The sequence below is a fragment of the Gopherus flavomarginatus genome, chromosome 14 (assembly GCF_025201925.1).
Source record: "Gopherus flavomarginatus isolate rGopFla2 chromosome 14, rGopFla2.mat.asm, whole genome shotgun sequence".
In the NCBI taxonomy this organism is placed as follows: Eukaryota; Metazoa; Chordata; order Testudines; family Testudinidae; genus Gopherus; species Gopherus flavomarginatus.
Window position 1 is genome coordinate 3,296,979 of NC_066630.1, and position 19,300 is coordinate 3,316,278.

Below are 19,300 nucleotides of genomic sequence, written 5' to 3' on the forward strand. Positions count from 1 at the left end.
CTGCAGGCCTGGAGACTGACCGCAGCTAGCTCCCCCCGTCTGTACTGCAGTGGGATGAGGGCTGCAGCCCTGGAGACTGACCCCAGCTAACCCCCCGATGTCTGCAGTGCATGAGGTGGGGGCTGCAGCCCTGGAGACTAACCCCAGCTAGCCCCCTCCCCCAATCTGTACTGCAGTGGGGTGGGGGCTGCAGCCCTGGAGACTGACTCCAGCTAGCTCCTACAGTGCTCCTAGGCTTCTCTGCAAAGGTATAGTGGGCCAAAACTAAGCTTTCATTTCTACTACAACTTACACCATAGCTGCAGGGGCCTGGGCTCACCCCACCACTGCATCCCCAGTGTGGGCTTGTACTGGGTGGTAGGTCACCAAACCCAGCCAAGCTATTCCCCTCATTGGTCCCAGTCTGGCCCAGGCCCAAGTGGGAAGCTCTGTTAATCTGTGTCCCAGCAAATGCTGAGGCAGGCTGTAGTCTTTAATTCATTAGCAACTGGACTTTCCTCCCCAGGCTGCAATGCAACAGGTTCAGTAATGACAGACCCAGCAGCAGCAGGTAATCTCAGTGACCCCGTTTGGCCTGATCCCCACCGCCCCCTCCTTCAACAAATGAGCAATGACAACACTCCATTAAAATGATCCAGTACAGTGGTTTATTGAATCAATACCATTGTACCTTAGATTCCTGTATTGCGATCCCCCATTCCTCCCCCTGGCTACAGCCACCAAGGTGTGGTGTAACCACATCCTCAGAGGTTTTGTTTTTGTCATTCACACTTTGCAAACTGAAAACTTTTGGTCCTGGTTCTGTCCTCTCTTGCTGTGCAGGTTAGAGGGCAGCTGTGTCAGCTAAAGTTTTATTCTCATTACGAAGGGACCCCCTGACAGGAGGGCAGGCATGGCAAGGAAGCAGACTGCCCTGTAAGAGGGTATGTTCACAGTGTAGCTAGAAACATGCCTCCAATGCTGGACAGACAGACACATACTAGCTCTGCTTGAGCTACCTGCTAAAGAGAGTAATGTGGCATGGCCTAGCTCAGGGGTTGGCAGCGTTTGGCACCCAGCCCGTCAGGGTAAAGTCGCTGGCGGGCCGGTTTGTCTATCTGGAGCGTCTGCAGGCACGGAGCCCCGCAGCTTCCATGGGCTGTGGTTCGCCATTCCTGGCCAAAGGCAGCTGTGGGAAGCAGTGGCTAGCACATCCCTCAGTCCACACCGCTTCCCACACACCCCCCCATTGGCTAGGAACTGCGAACCACAGCCTGTGGGAGCTCCATGCCTGCGGATGCTCCAGATGAACAAACCAGCCCGGCCCACCAGTGGCTTTACCCTGATGAGATGGGTGCCAAAGGTTGCCAGCCAATGAGCTCAGAGCTGCAAGAAGGGCAGATGCGCTTGTCCTCATCTGGCCAGCCCATGCCACAACATTGGCAAGGCTATTTTTAGCCCAGTAGCTCAAGCAGAACCAGCTGTATTTAGGAGGTACACTCCCAGCTGTTATGCAGATAGCCACTTCTCCTGTCTTTTCCCTTCCAGATACAGGCAAGAATCATGCCATCCGTTCTGTCTGTGGAATCTTTCCCATGGGTGGTTTATGCTACTCAAAGCAGCCCCAGAGTTACAGACTCCAAGGGTCTGGTAACAACACACACACACACAGACTGAATTATAGGGATCTGCCTGCCGCTCAGGTGCAACACGGCAGCTGCTGCAGTCACTCTTTCCAAGGTGCATTTAATAAAGACCATAGAGCAGCTAGCCCAGGTCCTAGACTGTCTCTCATCACAGGTGCAACAGTGCTGGGTCTGATAAACACATGGCAGTCGGGTTATACATGATACCACCTGGAAAATGATGGTCTGAGAACAGGTGGGAATTGCACCCTTCCCCTGGGACTGCCCATCCTGCCATAGACTGGCATGTGTGGCCACACCTGTGGCATATGCTGCTTGTCAGGATTCTGCAAGCGTGTGGAACAGCAGGTTCAGCAAGTGCTCTTCCATGCCTAGGCAAGGATGTAAAACACACTCACGCTGCTAGTCCTGCCCTCTGAACTGTGGGGAGGGGGCCGGGGAAACACTCTCTTAAGACTTTGTTATTGCAAGATTAGGAACTAAACTTAAAAAAAACAACCACCTCACCCCAGCTTCACAACGATCCCTGCCTACCTGGAGCCTGCCATCTGAATCTCTCACCCATACAGGCAAATAAAGTGTTTCTAGAATCCAAGAAAAAGATCCACCTGTAAGTCAGAGACTTAGAGGGTAAACAATGATTCTATAGCAAGGTGTGTTATTTCTACTCAAAGAGAGCCAACGTACACGTCTGTACAGAAATTAAAGTGCTCACGCTAGTGTTCATGCATTGGTGCACACCCGCCCTGGCAGACTAGCCATTAAACGTAAAACCATTCGGAGAAGGTTGAAGCAGCAGCTCACTTTTTGAGGAGTGTCCCAGACACGTGGTGGTTCGTTTTAACTAAGAGACAAGGGCCAGTTTTCTCCAAGCGCTCGCCTCTGCTCAGAGCCCAGGACAGGGATGTTTCAGCCTAGCAGGTGAAAGTTACGAACACCCGAAAAGGGAATTAGAGTTGAAGGGCCTGGGGCATGACAACCACACCAAACCCAGAGTATCCAACACCCACACTGCGAAGGGGAACCAGAGGCTGAGTTCATACTAGTGTGACGTGGGAGGGTTTCAATGTGTAACAGTCCTGGGGGCAGCATGCGGTCGAAGGAGGAGAAATTTCATCCCAGAAATTTCATCCGAGAAAGAAATGAAATGAGCGAATGAAAACAGAGCATGGGGGTTAACAGAAGCCCAGTAACAATTCCAGCGTTTGCTAACAGCAAACACCATGAGCCAAGCAGAGGCAGTTGGAAACTGGCAATAATGGCCCTCCCCACACTCCACTGGCTAAGGGGGTGAGAGTGCTCCCTTTGGCCCAGCTCGGTTCCCAGAGGGGTCTGACTGCTCGCCCCCGTTCAGCAGAGGTGGGGTTTCCATTCCAACCTCCTGACTGGACTCCAGCTTTAAGCAAGAGCTCAGGGCCTCTGCTGGCTTCAGCCTGCCCTTACCACTGGGACTACAAACAAGGCCCTCATCCAAAGGGAGTGGAAATGGCCCAGCAGGGGAAACGCATCCTCTGGGAAATCAGGCGAGCGGGTTACAAACAGGTAGTGTGTGTTTCACTGGTTAGCCCGAGCGTTTCATACACAGCCCTCCCCTGGTGGTGCAAGAGCCCCACCAAGATCAGCTGGAGCAGAACCCACAAGAGGAAAAGTGATTAGAACAAAACCTGCTAGTTCCCACTTCCCCCAGGGACAGGGACGGAGGGGCTCGGCCCTGCAGCCCTGCTCCCCCCTCTGTAGAAAAAGGAAGACTAAAGGGATTAGTGCTCATCCCGTAGCTCTCCCCCAGAGCTCCATCACTGTCACTGCCCAAAGCCTGTGCACCTCCCTTGCCGGGCCCAGCAGCCTCGAGTCCTTGGTTCTGCCTGTTGAAAACACCCACGTCTGCCCTGCACTGGGGAGGTGGGATTGCAGCATGGGGAGACGGACCCCAGCTAGCTTCTAGCCCCCCACCCTGTCTACCCCAGTAACAGCATGGAGGAGGCAAGAGGCAGCAGTGAGGGAGGGGGTGGGCAGCCCTGGTGCTCTCTCTTCCACCCAAACACCCTATGTAAAGCAGTAGCCCCGGCCCCAGTGCATTTTTAAATTCCAGGCCGTACCACTCAAAGGAGGGCCAGGGGTGTTATGTGTGGGGGTGGGGGTGGGGGGCCGGTTTAGAGTTCAAGGCTTGAGGGGCCCATCCCAGGTACTTTTTTATGTAAAGGGATGACTCTGAACGTCTCCTGCCTTTCCTGCCCCTGACGAGGGAGCAGCAGTTGCACTGCGGGAGACACAGGCTGGCAGCAGGGTCACTGACATGCCTGTAAGGGTGCAAGGTGGCACGGGAGACCAGTGCCACTCTAGGCTCCTGCAGCAGTCAGCCAGTGTATGGAGCCAGCGGACTGCGAGCCCTATGCTCCCAGCGCTGAGGAGAGATGCTGGCACTGCTCTGGGCACTGCCAGGCTGGGCACGGAAATAAATACAAGACTAAAGCAGCTAGACTCCAACCTGAGGCCCTGGCCTCTGAACGGCACAGGAGGGTCCTGGGAAAGGCCATGTAATGAGCAGCTCTACCTCAGCCCCAAACTCATTTCTGCGAGCGTCTCTCTCTTTAAAACAGCCAAAGAGGTGCCACCTGCATTCACAGGGAGCTGGAGGGAGCCAGTACCAGCAACAAGCTCCAGCCTGCAGCCCATGACATTCGCGTCCTCCCTCAGCAGAGGGCATGCCCCCAGGGCTCAGGCTCTGGGGAGGCCAGTGAGATCAGCCTAGCGAGGCTGAGAACCGAGTGCGAACCATTCCACCAGCCCACACTGGTTCTCCCCAGCCTCTGAGCCTCACTCCTGCCCTGCAGAGCCCGTGGACAGGAAAGGGACATGCCAGCTCAATGGCCCGGCCCAGCCGGGGCTGAGTGCTGCCGGAGAGGACGGGGACATGATGTGCACACTTGTCTCCAAGGGACCAGCCTGAGTCTCACACGCCACAGGCCCCTCGCCAGCTAGGCCACGGCCAGACACCTCCAGAGGAGGCTCCCTGGGCCCACCCCCGAAGCCAGCCCGGCCATTCAGAGGCCAGACCAATGTGGCCCTTTAGACGCAAATGCACCAACCGGAGAGCACCGAGCAGCTGGCAGAGGGAGCGCTGTAATGCCAACGGAGACTGGCACGCCGGCCCATGCCAGGAGGCTTGCTGGGGCGCAGAGGCGGCGTTAGAAAAGGACATATCCAAAGGAGGGGTCAGAGCCGTGATCAGCGTGGGAGGAGAACACAGCAGCTCTTCCTTATCACAGCCACCTCCCTCTTCTCCCCACTCGGCCCGGGGCCAGCAAGTACCTGCAGCAGGGAACTCAGCACAGGCCGGGGGCAAACCAGCTGCAAGTGGCAAAGCCCTGGAATGCCCCTGCTCCAGGCTGATCTCGTCCCCCTTTGTCAGTGAGTCGGGGACACCAGGCTCCTCCTTTCCCCAGGGATTCCTGCACCGTCACCCCTGCTAACACCTGCCACAGCACGGGGCATGTGCCCTGCTTCACTGCACAGCTGCAAGGCAGAGCAGCAAGAGGCAGAGGCTGGCTGGGACAGTGAGAGACCCCCAGTAGCTCCTGCCACTCCATTACGCTCAGCCCCAGCCCAGGGAGTTCTCAGAGCTGGGTTCAGAATCTGCTGAGCTGGCTCCCAGCAACAGGCAGCATGCTGGGCTGGTACCAGAGCAAAGCACTCGTTCGGGCCTGCACAGCACCTTGCTCCCTGGCCCGGGGTCCACCCCCAGTGGCAGCTAGTTCAGATCTTGCAGCCCCAACGCTGCAGCCGCCCCCTCTGGAACGCCCAGTTCTCGCCAATGTTCTTTGGTGCTCAGGTCTGGCGGGAGCTGGGGGACCCTAGGCCTGCTCCTCTGCACTGGGGCCTCGGAAGAGCGACTGCTTCCTCAGGCTGAGCCGGACACACCTGGGGCACGTGGTTGAGTTGTCATAGTAGCAGTCCCTGGAAGCGAGGAGCAAGAAGGTTACCCCCATCGGCCCTGCCATCAGGAGCGTGGGGCTCAGGCCAGCCCTGCAGCCTCACCAGGTGCTCCTGCTGGCAAGGAGCTGCATGCCCCCCCAAGTTCACAGCCAGTGCCCCCCCAGCTCTGGGAGCCACCCGCAGTGCCCTGCTTGCCCAGGGAGACGTGTGCAGTGTCCAAGCTAGTGCCCAGCGCCAGGGGCGTGGCTGCAGCAGCCCAAGAGCCAGCAGACAGGTGCAGACCCACAGGAGAGGGCAGCATGCCAGGGAGCAAGCCAAGTCCTCCAGGCAGCCCAGCCCAGGTCCATCCTCCCCCACCCCAGCACTGGAGAGGTCCAAGGTGCCACACTCGGGACCTGCTTCACCCAACTGCGTGTGAACAGACTGGCCAGCCATGGCCACTGCTGAGCCGAGTGCAGGGGCAGCATCCCAGGCACTGCCCAGCAGAGAGCAGGATCTCAGCCAGCAGCTTCACCTCCCCAGGGGCCAGTGCCAGGTTATGCCAGGCGCAGGGGCAGCCCAGTGCTGGTTCCTTGCAGTGCCACCTGAGGGCACCGTGGGGTCTGTCTCTGCGCCCGGCTCATTTTGCAGTCCTGCATATCTTGGGGCTCCCCTCACCCAGAGATCTCCCTGCTCTCCCTGACTGGGCCCCATGCTCCCATCCATGGCTGGCACAGAACGCCATGGGGGCTGACATGTGGCCCCAGGCTCCTCCCCACCCACCTGTGGAAGACAGCAGAGCAGTCCGTGCACACCGACGTGTGGCTGTCGAACGGGAAGAGCACGTCCCCTTCTTTGCAGAGCTCACACACAAAGCCCTTCGCCTGGCATCGCTGGAGACAAGAGTGAAGATTCCTGAGCCCTGCGCAGTGCATTCCCCCATCCCTACCAGTGCTGGGATCCAGGCCCCCCCCAGAGCTGCTGGCTCCAGCAGATTGCACACTGGGGTGTCAGAGCCCTGGGGCCCGACTGCTTCCAGGCCCTGCTCCCCCAGTCCTGTTATTCCCACCTCTGCTACCTGGGGGTTCAACAAATACATCAGGGCAGTGGCAATGGCACCTCCCCACACCCATCCCGGACTCAAAGGAGGAATTCCTCCCACCACATGTCCCAGGGTTGTTACTGGGGGAGGGCGGGGCCTGCCCCCCCCACCTCCCCTGTCTCCTAGGGGAGGGGTTTAGACACAAGCCTTTGTCTAGCAATGAAGATGCAGAAATTAGAGTCTTTGCAAACATCCAGGGAGGACGGGCTGGAGTGGGGGTTGCGGCCCATCCGAGAGCTGATCCCCACCCAGCCCCACCTCACAGTCCAGCTTGATGTGCTTGGCGAAGAGGGTGTGGATCTCCGTTAAGGAGCAGCTGAGGCGCCCAGCCTGGATGTCGACCAGGTCCTGCAGCGAGTACATCTCGTCATTCTCCACAAAGTGCTGCCGGTCCTGCAGCTGCAGGGGAAGAATTGTCAGACGACGACGCTCCCCAGCCACCCACCTGCCCAGGGGCCTTCCCCAGCTGGGGCTCAGATAGGGAGCAGAATCCAATGAACCCTGGCCAAGAGCTCTCCACCCTACTCTGTGGCTGGTCCAACATCACACACTGGGGTTCAACGTGCCCTTCCTCCCCAACCCGGGGCTCGACGCCAGCAGCCCAGGCAGCCCAGTGAGTCTCCCGGGGTTCAGGGCAGGCAGGTGCAGGAGCTGAAGTTCTACCGAGGATACAGGGTGATTGGGGTAGAGGCCACCCAGACCATCGTCTGGGCTAGCAACGGCCATCGGACCCAGCCACCTCCTCCTCAGCTGGGCTTGCCACAGCCGCCAGCGTGGCCTGAACGCCTCCCTCGTCCTCCCCCGGCACGTGGCTCCTGTCCCGGAGAGAGTCCATGTAACGTGCTGCTGTGCACCGCCTCGGGGGGGGGGGGGGTCGCAGATCCCCATGCGGGAGCATGCCAGAGAGGGGTCTCCACAGCAGTCACAGGCGCCAGAGCTTCGGGGCTGGGACAATCACGCCCATGGATTCTGGGCTTGGCCCGTGTGACGCTGACCCCACAGCTCCCCTGCCCTCAGGGGACAACAAGGCAGAGCTGATCCCAGACAGGGATGGGTTAACGGATCTCACCCCCAGGAGGTGGACAGTGCCACGCCCCTCAGGTGTCACTTTTTGGGCTGGAGCTGCCCAGGCATGGCCCGTCACTGGGCACCAGCTGGGCACAGGTGGAAGATCTGTACTCTGCCGGGGAGTGGCACAACTGGCTTCATGAGCTCAGGGGTTCAGCTCCCTCCCCATCCCAGCACACTCGCTCGCACACACGGTCCCCGCACAGCAGCTCCTCCCCGTGCAGACACCCCCGCACCTGAAGCAGCAGACGAGCCTCCATGGCCTCTTTGCAGGTGATGAAGTAGGGCTTCATGAGCAGGATATCCTGGCGCAGCTTCTGCAGGGAGAGGGGGCAGGTGAGGCTCAGGGAATAGGGCCTGCCCAGCTAGCCCAGCATCCTGCCCAACAGCAACCAGACACCTCCCAGGGAAGCGCAAGGGCCCTGCAATAGCAGGTGTGGGATAATCTGCCCTCTGGCCCCAGTATCGAGGGGTGAGAAATCGGGTGGACAAGTACAACTCTGTACAAGCACCGAGTGAAGGGGGCATGACTGGGAGCTGCTCCTGGCCCAGCCCAGAGCTGGAAGCCCCAGGGAACTCCCTCACACTAGGGGACGAACATGCTCACAAGCCAGTCTGGGGATGTGACCCCAGCCCTTAGAACCAGGGGCACGAGCCCCAAGCAGAGCCCAGCCAAGGGGACGCAGGCACTTACCCGGATCTCCACCAGCTCCTCCACGTAGTTAAAGAGAAGGGGGTTGATTTCCCGGAGCTTGAGCACTGGCCGTGACACCATCAGGGCAAGGTAACGCATGCTACAGCGGGAGACCTGGGCCCGGAGAACACAGCGCTGTTATTAACCAGGGGCAGGCGGCAGCACCGCCTTGTGCCAGGGGCCCCCGCTGCCACCCCAGGGACAGCACTGAGTGTAAACAGCACATGGTTTGTGGAGGGGCCCTCCAGGCCCATGTGATTAGCACAGAGTGGTTTGGGGGGCTGCTGGGCACGGTCCCTCCATGCTGACCAGCAGTTCTGGTAGGTAAAAGACATGAGGGCCTGGGAGGGGGTCTGCAGCCCATTCCGGGAAGGGGGAGGGCCAGGGCCCTGCTGTGCTGACACATCTGAGAAAACCAGCCCAACTCCTGCGCTGTACACGGACCCCATCTCTCGTGGGTCACCAGGGAACCATCTCCTAGGGCTGGGCCCAGATTTAAATGAACCCCTGCAGGCCCCGGGCTCACATCGCAGGCCCCCAGGCGCAGACGGGAACTAGCTTCGCTCTCCGCCAGCTGGGGCTGGAGCGGACGCCGCTGGCCAAAGGTGAAAGGCTCCATGTCCCATCCCCCAGCCTGTGCCCTGACTTGCCTCAGGGTAGCTGAGCCTCAGTGCTCCCTAGCATCACCTCCCGCCCTGCCCCTGGGGCTGCCCTGCCGGCATGCTCACCTTGCGGGGTTCAAAGTCCCAGTTGTGGATGACGCGGGCTGGGATGACGGCCAGGTCGTTCCAGTGGCAGTTTCCGCAATAGTACAGGCCAGTGTAGTCGCACTGCCTGGCCTCGCTGGGCACGCCCCCTGCATGGGACACGGGGCTGTCAGCCCCATCATGCCAGGAAGAGCCCCAGGGCCCCAGCCCTGCTAGGTACCCCGTCCCAATCCCTCCCAGACCCAGCAGGGGTCTCTGCTCTCACCCGCCAGGGCAGTGCCTGCTGCTCCCCTTAGCCGTGAGGCTGCAGAGTCTCCCAACACCAAGCCAGTGCCAAGCCCTGCACTTGGGGAGGCTGGGCGAGTGCCACCGGCCCTGTTCTGCACTTGGGAGACTGAGGCTCGGAGAGGGGAAGTGACTCACCCATAAGTGCACAGTGAGCCAGGGCAGAGTCAGGACCAGACTCCACGTGTCCTGATGCCAAGGCCTTTGCCCGTATCTCTGCTGTCATCTCCTTCCACTCCTGGTGCTCAGCCCATGCTCCCTTCACTCCATATATCCAGAGCAACCTCCAGCCACACCATTGCAGAAGCCCCACCCCAGGGATGCCAAGAGTGGGCTGAGCATAGACCTGGGAGCCAGGAACTCCCGAGATCTAATCCCAGCTGAGCTCTGCTCCCTCCATGTTCTGTGCTCCAGCCTGCTCACACACATATCAGGGTGACCCCACTGATGCGCTGGCTGTGTGCGCCCAGGCCAGAGGGATTGCCCCCGTCCCGCTAATGGAGCTCTGCTTCAGCATGAACAGGAAGGTCCCCAGGACGTGGCTTCCGGTCCCAGCACTCGCAGGCTGGTAATTGCAAGGGTTAATGGCTATCCCCGGCCACGCCTCAGCCCCAGCATCCTCTCCCGTGCAGGTGGCACTTACGGAGGGAGATGGGTGCCCGGCACTCTGCACAGCGGTAATCCTGGCTGTCCAGGCCTGTCTCGGGACAGATGGTCAGCTCGTACTCGGCCTGGTGGCTGACCTTGGACCTCACGCAGGGCTTGGAGATGAGGTTCAGGCACTTGCTGTGACAGCGATAGTAACACCCTGGGGAGGACACAGCACAGAGACGCAGGAGTCACCCGCCTGGCCAGGCCTTCCCCTGGCTTCAGCCTGACCTGGCTGGGGAGCACCCAGGCCTCTTGCCAACACTCACACGACACTCAGAACTGGCCCAGCCCTATTCCGCACGGCAGGGAAAGGCTCAGAGCAGAGCGGGTGGCAGCAGAGAAGTGACTGGGACATTTATGCCATCAGGGGTCTGCACTCCTGTCTGTGCAGGACCCAGGTGACCAGCAGAGCCACCCACTCATCCCGACCCATCCCAGAGGCTCTGCCGCCTCCCGTGTGCCCTGCAGCCCAGCCTGAGAGGGAAGCTTTGGCTGAGCTCCGGAGATCAGCCCCACCAGGAAGGAGAACGAGCCTTCATCCTGCCCCAGGCTGGGGAGCAGGGAGGCGCTGCCTTGGCAGGGCTGGCTGCTCACCTGTGCAGGTGTACCAGGTCTGAATCAGGCCCCAGATGATGGCGTTGCACTTGTCACACGTCTGCTTGACGCTCTTACTCTTCTCCTTGTAGAAGCGATGTTCCAGGAGCACCCGGATGTTGGGCTTGTCTTCGCTGGGGTCCTGCAGCACAGACAGATGGCTAGAGCGGGGCTGAGTCTGGGAGACATTCCCCTCCTTTGCACCGAAAGCCTGGCCACCACCTCCTGTGAGCACCGCTGCTAACACCCCGGAGTGGGGGCCCCCGCTCCCTGCCCGGGCTGCGGAACCTTAGAATCCCGGTCAGCGCTGCCCGGGCCCTCATTGGCAAGTCAGCAGGAAGGCCCAGGCACCTGGCACAGAGCGGGGGATCCTGTCCTTTGCTATCTGGGTGGGCTGTTCTGTGCTCACACAGCTGAGGCCTCAGCTAGCAGAGCCACTAGCCGGCTGCAGCCACCACCCCATGCCCAGCCCCCGTGCCACACCTTCAGCTCCTGGAGTTTCAGGCGCAGGTGGATGAGCCTCACCACAGCGTCTTTCTGCCTCTCCGAGTGCTCAGGGAGCTCCAGGATCACCTGCTTGCACTCCTCGATCGCCTGCCGCAGCTGCTGGATGTCTGAGGCCAGGAACAAGCCCTGCAGGCAAGAGATGGGCAACGCCGGTGAGCAGCACTGCCCCTGCTGGGCCCAGGCACGGTGCCGTCCCCATCCCAGGCACAGAGACTTCCCAGAATGCCCCTTCTGGGCCAAGCAACACCTCACCACAGGTCCTCCAGTCGCTGCCAGCCCCAACCTACACCCAGCCGCCCCCTGGAGTCACTCACCACAGCCCCTCCAGTCACTGCCAGCCCCAACCTTCACGCAGCCGCCCCCGGGAGTCACTCACCACAGCCCCTCCAGTCACTGCCAGCCCCAACCTTCACGCAGCCGCCCCCGGGAGTCACTCACCACAGCCCCTCCAGTCACTGCCAGCCCCAACCTACACCCAGCCGCCCCCGGGAGTCACTCACCACAGCCCCTCCAGTCACTGCCAGCCCCAACCTTCACCCAGCCGCCCCCGGGAGTCACTCACCACAGCCCCTCCAGTCACCGCCAGCCCCAACCTTCACCCAGCCGCCCCCGGGAGTCACTCACCACAGCCCCTCCAGTCACCGCCAGCCCCAACCTTCACCCAGCCGCCCCCGGGAGTCACTCACCACAGCCCCTCCGGTCACCGCCAGCCCCAACCTTCACCCAGCCGCCCCCGGGAGTCACTCACCACAGCCCCTCCGGTCACCGCCAGCCCCAACCTACACCCAGCCGCCCCCGGGAGTCACTCACCACAGCCCCTCCGGTCACCGCCAGCCCCAACCTACACCCAGCCGCCCCCTGGAGTCACTCACCACAGCCCCTCCAGTCACTGCCAGCCCCAACCTTCACCCAGCCGCCCCCAGGAGTCACTCACCACAGCCCCTCCGGTCACTGCCAGCCCCAACCTTCACCCAGCCGCCCCCGGGAGTCACTCACCACAGCCCCTCCAGTCACCGCCAGCCCCAACCTACACCCAGCCGCCCCCGGGAGTCACTCACCACGGCCCCTCCGGTCACCGCCAGCCCCAACCTACACCCAGCCGCCCCCGGGAGTCACTCACCACAGCCCCTCCAGTCACTGCCAGCCCCAACCTTCACCCAGCCGCCCCCGGGAGTCACTCACCACAGCCCCTCCGGTCACTGCCAGCCCCAACCTTCACCCAGCCGCCCCCGGGAGTCACTCACCACAGCCCCTCCAGTCACTGTCAGCCCCAACCTACACCCAGCCACCCCCGGGAGTCACTCACCACAGCCCCTCCGGTCACTGCCAGCCCCAACCTACACCCAGCCGCCCCCCGGAGTCACTCACCACAGCCCCTCCAGTCACTGCCAGCCCCAACCTACACCCAGCCGCCCCCCGGAGTCACTCACCACAGCCCCTCCAGTCACTGCCAGCCCCAACCTTCACCCAGCCGCCCCCGGGAGTCACTCACCACGGCCCCTCCAGTCACTGCCAGCCCCAACCTTCACCCAGCCGCCCCCAGGAGTCACTCACCACAGCCCCTCCAGTCACTGCCAGCCCCAACCTTCACCCAGCCGCCCCCGGGAGTCACTCACCACAGCCCCTCCAGTCACTGCCAGCCCCAACCTTCACCCAGCCGCCCCCGGGAGTCACTCACCACAGCCCCTCCAGTCACTGTCAGCCCCAACCTTCACCCAGCCGCCCCCGGGAGTCACTCACCACAGCCCCTCTGGTCACTGCCAGCCCCAACCTACACCCAGCCGCCCCCAGGAGTCACTCACCACAGGGCGGGAGAAGTGGTCCTCTGCCAGCCCCAAGTCCATCATGCGCTCCGAGCACTGGAACTCGGGGTCCCCGTGGGAGAGCCCCAGCAGTGAGTCTGCAACAAGCAGAGACATATGGAGAGGGAAGGGAGACACCCCTTCCCCACCACCACGACATGGTCTCAGCTCAGCTCCAGGGCAAGCACCAGACTCACCCCCTGCAGAACATGTGCACCGTTGCCCCTGGAATCCCCTCAGCACTGAATGGTGAGGGGCACTGGGAGGGGGCAGTTCTGGGCACCAGGTCCGAGGAGCAGCAGCACTTAGCAACACCTCCCAGGAGCACACCCCAAATCCTGGGGACACAGGAGAGGTGTCACTCGAGGCCTGCCCCTGCACAGACCTTCCCAGCTGAACACCTACAGCAGAACAAGGGTAGGTCCCCTCCCCACACAGCCACGGTCAGCACCCAGACATGCTGGGAAAGCGCTTTCCCATCTCACTTCGCAGCCTCCCTGCCCCAGAGAGAATGACCAGCTGCGGCAGGTGCAAGATCTGCCAATGCTCAGAACTTCACAGCTTCCATGCACAAGTCACCTAGCCACACAGCCAGCGGGTGGATGAGCCGGGGTTAGAACCAGGAGTCCCTAGAGCCCAGGCTGCCTTTTTGGGAGTCTGCCCGGTGTGGAGAGGCCACCTGGTCCACAACCCCCTTATGCTGGGGGAATCTAGTGTCCTCTCCCAACCCCTCCAGGGTGTGGGGAAAGCATCCCAGATAATGGCACTTAGGTATCCGGCAGCCCAGGGACTGGGCAGGAAATTGGCTTGCAGGGACCCGGTGGGGGAGGACTGGGGTTAGAGGGGGCCCCCACCCTTTTGGTTGTGGCCCTCAGCACCAGCCCCTGGTCACTGCATGCTCCCCCGCAGCAGGTAGACATGCGCCCCCCCAGCATGGGCGAGGGAACCCCACACTAACCTCGACAAGAAAGGTCGTCCCCAGCCTCCTGGTCATGCTGGCCTTGCCCCAGCTGCTTGTTGAAGGGGTTGAGGTGGGCCTGTCGGAACCGGACCAGCTTCTCATCACATTCCATAGCAGGCCAACCTGCCGGATCACGCAGAGGTGAAGGGAGCAGCGCGCGCGCCAGAGCCAACACCAGGGCACGTCACCTGCCCCAGGTGCTCACCCGTCTCTGCCGGTGACACTAGAGCAGGGGAACAGGCTAGAGCTGGCAATGCCTGATCTTTCCCTCCCACAGCCCAGCCCGGCCCAGGCAGCTTCCACTTAAAACTGGAAGCGATGGATCATTTTCCCCAGCCACTACCGAGCAGTATCACCCACCGCTCACACGCTCTGCGGGGTTTGTGCTCTACAGCGGAGGAGGTAGAAAAACCAGTCTCTCCACCTGCCTGTGTCACCAGAACAGCTTCCAGCCAAGTCAGCCAGACACCTGAGAGCCTGGCACATGGCACCCCATCATTAGAGCACGCACCCCAGCTCCGGCCAGCTGGAGTTACCACCACCACCACTGGCACTCTACAAACGTGTGCTGACAGTGCTTCCCGTCCCAGCAGAAGAGCTCATTGTGCTAGACGCAGGACATACACCTAGCAAGGGCCTGCCCTGAGGAGCAGACAGACATATTCACCCCCTTTTACAGGTGGGGAACTGAGGCACAGAGACGAAGTGACTGGGCCAGGGTTCCACAGGCCAAGAATTAAACCCCACTCCCAAGTCCCAGTCCATTGCTCTACCGACATGGCCAGCCTTCCTCTGACGGCCAGGTATACACTCCAAAGACTGATGTAGCTGGGTTGACCTCTCGGGGGAAAAAATACACCCCCTGTGTGACAAAGCTAAGCCGAGCTAGGCACCGGCGCAGAGAGTGCTGGGTTGACAGAAGAATTCTTCCATCCAACTAGCTCCTGCCTCTCAGGGATGTGGACTGACCCTGCTGACAGCGGTTGGAGCGAGCATCTATGCTGCAGACTAGCCCTTAGTCACACAGAAAAATGCCACATTTCTGAAGAGAAGCGTCCTTGAGCATCTTCTCCTCGGGCAAGTACTGGCTTCTGGTGTTCTGGGAGGGTCTTAACCTAGCAACGCAATTACAATCGGACACAGCTGGGGAGTGCTGTTAACATTTCAGCGTGCTGCACAGACAGAATGTGCAATCTCTCACCCCACCACTGCCACCCCCAAGACGTGTGAAAAATCCAGAGAGCTCCTTGTGTTACCTGCTGCACAGACATCACAGACATCAGGGCCCACCACGCCCCAGATGGGATACAGTGCGCCCCTGTAAGGCAAACACACCAGTGGGGCTCAGCCCCATATTCCATCACTACCCTTGGTGCCCCCCAGCCAGTTCTCTCTACTGGCTACCTCACGCAAAGCTTCCAACTGCCTTGTCTTCAGGGTTTACCTCACATCAGCTCAGCCAAGCTCCGTGCAGGGTCTTTGTGGCTAGTGAAGACAAGGCTGTGTGTAGTGAATGGCCAAGTGGACTCCGAGCAGCCCGCCTCATTCAGTACCAGACGCCCCACAGAGAGGTTCATGGTGGACAAATACAGAACAGTGCAGCTCCTACGCAGCCCCTGCATTACACTGCTCAGTCCGGTAGGGGGTGATTTGTACAGATACAGTCATAAGGGTAAACCCCTTGTGTGGGCTCAGTTCTACTAGTGTAAAGTGCTCACCAGGGTAGCTACTCCCATACGGGAGGGGGAATAAGCAGATTAGCAGCTGCACCGATTAACTCAACTGACATCGTTATGAGCGGTACAACTTTTGGGTTTCCGTTTGTCCTCGTGGCCAGAAACAGAAGAATGTGTGTTCCTGCCAGGGATTTTTTTCTTTCAAGAGGGTTGTCCAGCGTAGCTGTGGCTATTTCCCTACTGGTCTGTATCGAGCTGAGCACACAGCTGGTGCTACAATCCTAATAATGCTCTTTACTGAGTGAACTGTCTGACCATTCGACAACAATTCTAGAGTGATCAGTTTCACTTCCTAGTTCTCATGAATTAGCCTGACATCCAAAAGGGAAATTTAAATGCAGGAAAACTGCTTTCCCTAAAGTTACGTTGAAATAGCTGCTTAATTTCCAGAAACCATTTCTGATCCCATTTAATAAAGAGACATTGTCAGGATCAGTCTGGCCTCCAATTTTAATACTGTTAACAAACAGAGACAGCCACACACAAGCTTTTCCCAAACCCATGACGCACACAAACACGTGTCTCTATTCAAAACTCCAGAGTGAGCAGTTATTTTTTCAGAACCACTCCCCTGGCATCTGACATCCAAACAATTCAGCACCCAGACCTGAGGGAGACTGAGTTTCATTGTGCAATGCCAGAGATGAGCACAGAGGAAGCAGAAACTTGCTAAGGACAGGGATTCATTATTTGCCTACTTCCACTTTCAAAAATCCACACTTCATTGACAGCATGGGGAAGGAACTTGGTTTACAACAGGTGTGTTTTTAAGTTTCAATCCCACCCTAGTGCCTAGGCAGCTTCGTTCCAATGAATACACTAGCTAGATTTAGGCTCCAAATAAAGCATTTTAGACCCTTCAATAGAAGGCTCTTGAAAAACATCAACAGTGGAGCCTAAAGCTAATTGTCACTCAAAGCCTAGTTGGTAGGCAGGGTGGGATTCAATGCTGTGCTGGGCTCTTTACTCACAGTGAATGTAGCTGGGTTTTGACAGTTTCCTGTGTGGGATTTTTGAAAGGATTGCTGTGCTGTTGTGACAAAATTGGAGCTGTGGTGCTATCCACACATCCAAATAAAACCACCACCAAGTTACTGCCCCTCCCTGCCTCCCACCTGCCCCCGGAGCTCCCACAGCCAGAGTGGGATGATAAACATGCTCAGTGCTTATATAGGGCAGGGGTCGGCAACCTTTCAGAAGTGCTGTGCCGAGTCTCCATTTATTCACTCTAATTTAAAGTTTCACATGCCAGTCATACATTTTAACCTTTTTAGAAGATCTCTTTCTATAAGTATTTCTGGTGTTCTGGAAGGGTCTTAACCTAGCAACGCAATTACAATCGGACACAGCTGGGGAGTGCTGTTAACATCTTAGCGTGCTGATACAACATACAACAATAGTTTAGTTACATATTATAAAGTAAATAAGGTTTCAAAATGTTTAAGAAGCTTCATTTAAAATTAAATTAAAATGCAGAGCCCCCCGGACTGGTGGCCAGGACCCACGCAGTGTGAGTGCCACTGAAAATCAGCTCGCGTGCCACCATCAGCACCCATCGCATAGGTTGCCTACCCCTGATCTAGGGCTTCGCAGCACAAGAACATTGCACCCACAGCAATAATGCTCTGAAGCCTGCGATGAGACAGGGCATTTTATAGATGGGAGACCAGCGAGGGGAAAGTGACTCACCAGGTGTCACCCAACCAGAGCTAGGAGCAGGATGCAGATTTCTACAGTGGCCTAGAAATACTGCACAACCTGGTGGGGATGGGCACCGCAGAACCTCAGGAACCAGAGCGCTCAACCTGTGGCCCTCTGGGCTGCGGGCACAAGGTAGCACCTCCCAGTCCCTGCTGCCTCTAGCCTGGGGGCAGGCGGCTGAGAAGGATGTCTGGGCCCGCGGCATTCGCCAGAACCCCTCCCCGGCCCGTTTCTCGGAGTCGGGGGGCTGATCCCCAGGCTAGACTCAGGCGCCCTCTTCCCGTCCCCACGCAGGAGAGTGACAAGTGGGCTTTGAACACACTGCAGGTCTCCAAAGCGCCCCCGCCACCCGGCACAGCAGCGACCGCTCCCGAGCGGTTCCAGGGTCGGGCTCGGCCCGAGCCGCCACAAGACCCCACGTTTGGGAGGATGCGGCACTGCGGGGTCAGGGGGCTGGAGGCGAGCCCCGCCCCCCAAACCCCGGCCGGGACGGGCAGGGGGCACCGCCCTGGGGACCCCACCCGGGCACAGCCGGCTCCGCTGCCGGCGGGGAGGGGCCAGGCCAGGCCAGGCTCGGCTCGGCTCGGCCCGGCCCTCACCTGCTCATGGCCCGCCGGGTCCGCAGCGCAGGGTCCGCCCGGCCCCAGCACGACCCGCCGGGTCCGCAGCGCAGCGCAGCCCAGCTGCCCCTGCTACATTGTTGCGAGCTCGGGCGCTGGGGCCGCAGCGGCAGAAGGCGGCGGAGGGGCCGCTGCTGCCCCCGCAGGCCGGGAGGACCGCGCCCCCCAGCCGAGCCCGCGGGAGCCGGGCCCCCCAGCGGCTCGGGCTTCCCTCGCGGGGACCCCACGGCCAGGCCCCCCCGCCCCCGTCCAGCAGCCCTGGCCAAGGCCCGAGTCCCAGCAGCCGCCGAGCGCTCCCAGGGCTGGGCTGGGCTCAGTGGGGCTTGAACCGTGTGTACCGGGGGTGCCCAGAGCAGTGACCCCCCCCCAGCTTTGTGAACTAGTTACTTGCCAAAGCTGGTGGCTGAACTTTGCGACTTTGTTCTCACCCACAACTATTTCACACGTAGGGACACTAGATACCGTCAGCGGCTCTGCTGTGGGTACCCGCCTGGCCCCACAGTATGCCAACCTCTTTACGGCTGACTTAGATCCCGCTTCCTCTGCTCTGCGCCCCTAGCACGCCTTCTCTCCTTGCGCTACGCTGACGACATCTCCATCATCTGGACTCATGGAAAAGAAGCCTTTGAGGAATTCCACCATGATTTCAACAATTTCCATCCCACCATCAACCTCAGCCTGGACCAGGGGTCGGCAACCTCTGGCACATGGCTCGCTGGGCCAGTTTGTTTACCTGTCATGTCGGCAGGTTTGGCCAATCGCAGCTCCCACTGGCCGCAGTTTGCCATCCCAGGTTAATGGGGGCTGCAGGAAGTGGCACGGGCTGAGGGATGTGCTGGCTGTGGCTTCCCGCCGCCCGCATTGGCCTGGAGCCGCAATCAGCCGAACCTGCCGATGTGGCAGGTAAACAAACTGCCCCAGCCCGCCAGGGTGCTTACCCTGGCGAGCCGCTTGCTAGAGGTTGCTGATCCCTGGCCTAGACCAATCCACACAAGCGATCCATTTCCTTGACACTACTATGCTAATAAGCGATGGTCACATAAACACCACCCTATACCAGAAACCTACTGACCACTGTACTTACCTACATGGCTCCAGCTTCCATCCAGCACACACCACACGATCCACTGTCTACAACCAACCTCCAAGATACAACCGTATCTGCTCCAATCCCTCAGGCAGAGACAAACACCTAAAAGAGCTCTATCAAGCATTCTTACAACTACAATACCCACCTGCTGAAATGAAAAAAACAGATTGACAGAGCCAGAGGAGTACCAAGAAGTCACCTACTAGAAGACAGGCCCAACACAGAAAATAACAGAATGCCACTAG

General features: G+C 59.6%; 1 protein-coding gene and 2 long non-coding RNA genes across 3 annotated transcripts in view; 1 reads left to right on the forward strand and 2 right to left on the reverse strand.

Moving 5' to 3' along the window:
• LOC127033982 (uncharacterized) overlaps positions 1 to 645 on the forward strand; it is a 1,911-nt gene extending 1,266 nt beyond the window's left edge. Inside the window, exon 2 of the long non-coding RNA XR_007769260.1 lies at positions 506 to 645. This is a non-coding gene — a long non-coding RNA (uncharacterized LOC127033982). The remainder of the gene's footprint in view (positions 1 to 505) is intronic.
• DEF8 (differentially expressed in FDCP 8 homolog) lies at positions 625 to 17,686 on the reverse strand. The gene is made up of 11 exons (XM_050922313.1): positions 13,906 to 17,686; positions 12,948 to 13,045; positions 11,122 to 11,271; positions 10,639 to 10,780; positions 10,037 to 10,201; positions 9,130 to 9,257; positions 8,402 to 8,515; positions 7,944 to 8,024; positions 6,898 to 7,038; positions 6,321 to 6,430; positions 625 to 5,579 (listed from the first exon to the last, which is right to left on the reverse strand). The coding sequence occupies exons 1-11, from the start codon at positions 14,018 to 14,020 to the stop codon at positions 5,477 to 5,479; spliced, it is 1,347 nt and encodes a 448-aa protein (XP_050778270.1). The 5' UTR covers positions 14,021 to 17,686; the 3' UTR covers positions 625 to 5,476.
• Positions 11,691 to 12,863, reverse strand: LOC127033979 (uncharacterized). Its single transcript, XR_007769253.1, has 4 exons — positions 12,669 to 12,863; positions 12,545 to 12,606; positions 12,235 to 12,358; positions 11,691 to 11,800 (listed from the first exon to the last, which is right to left on the reverse strand). It is a non-coding gene; the product is annotated as an uncharacterized LOC127033979 (long non-coding RNA).
• Positions 17,687 to 19,300: the final 1,614 nt, after the last annotated feature.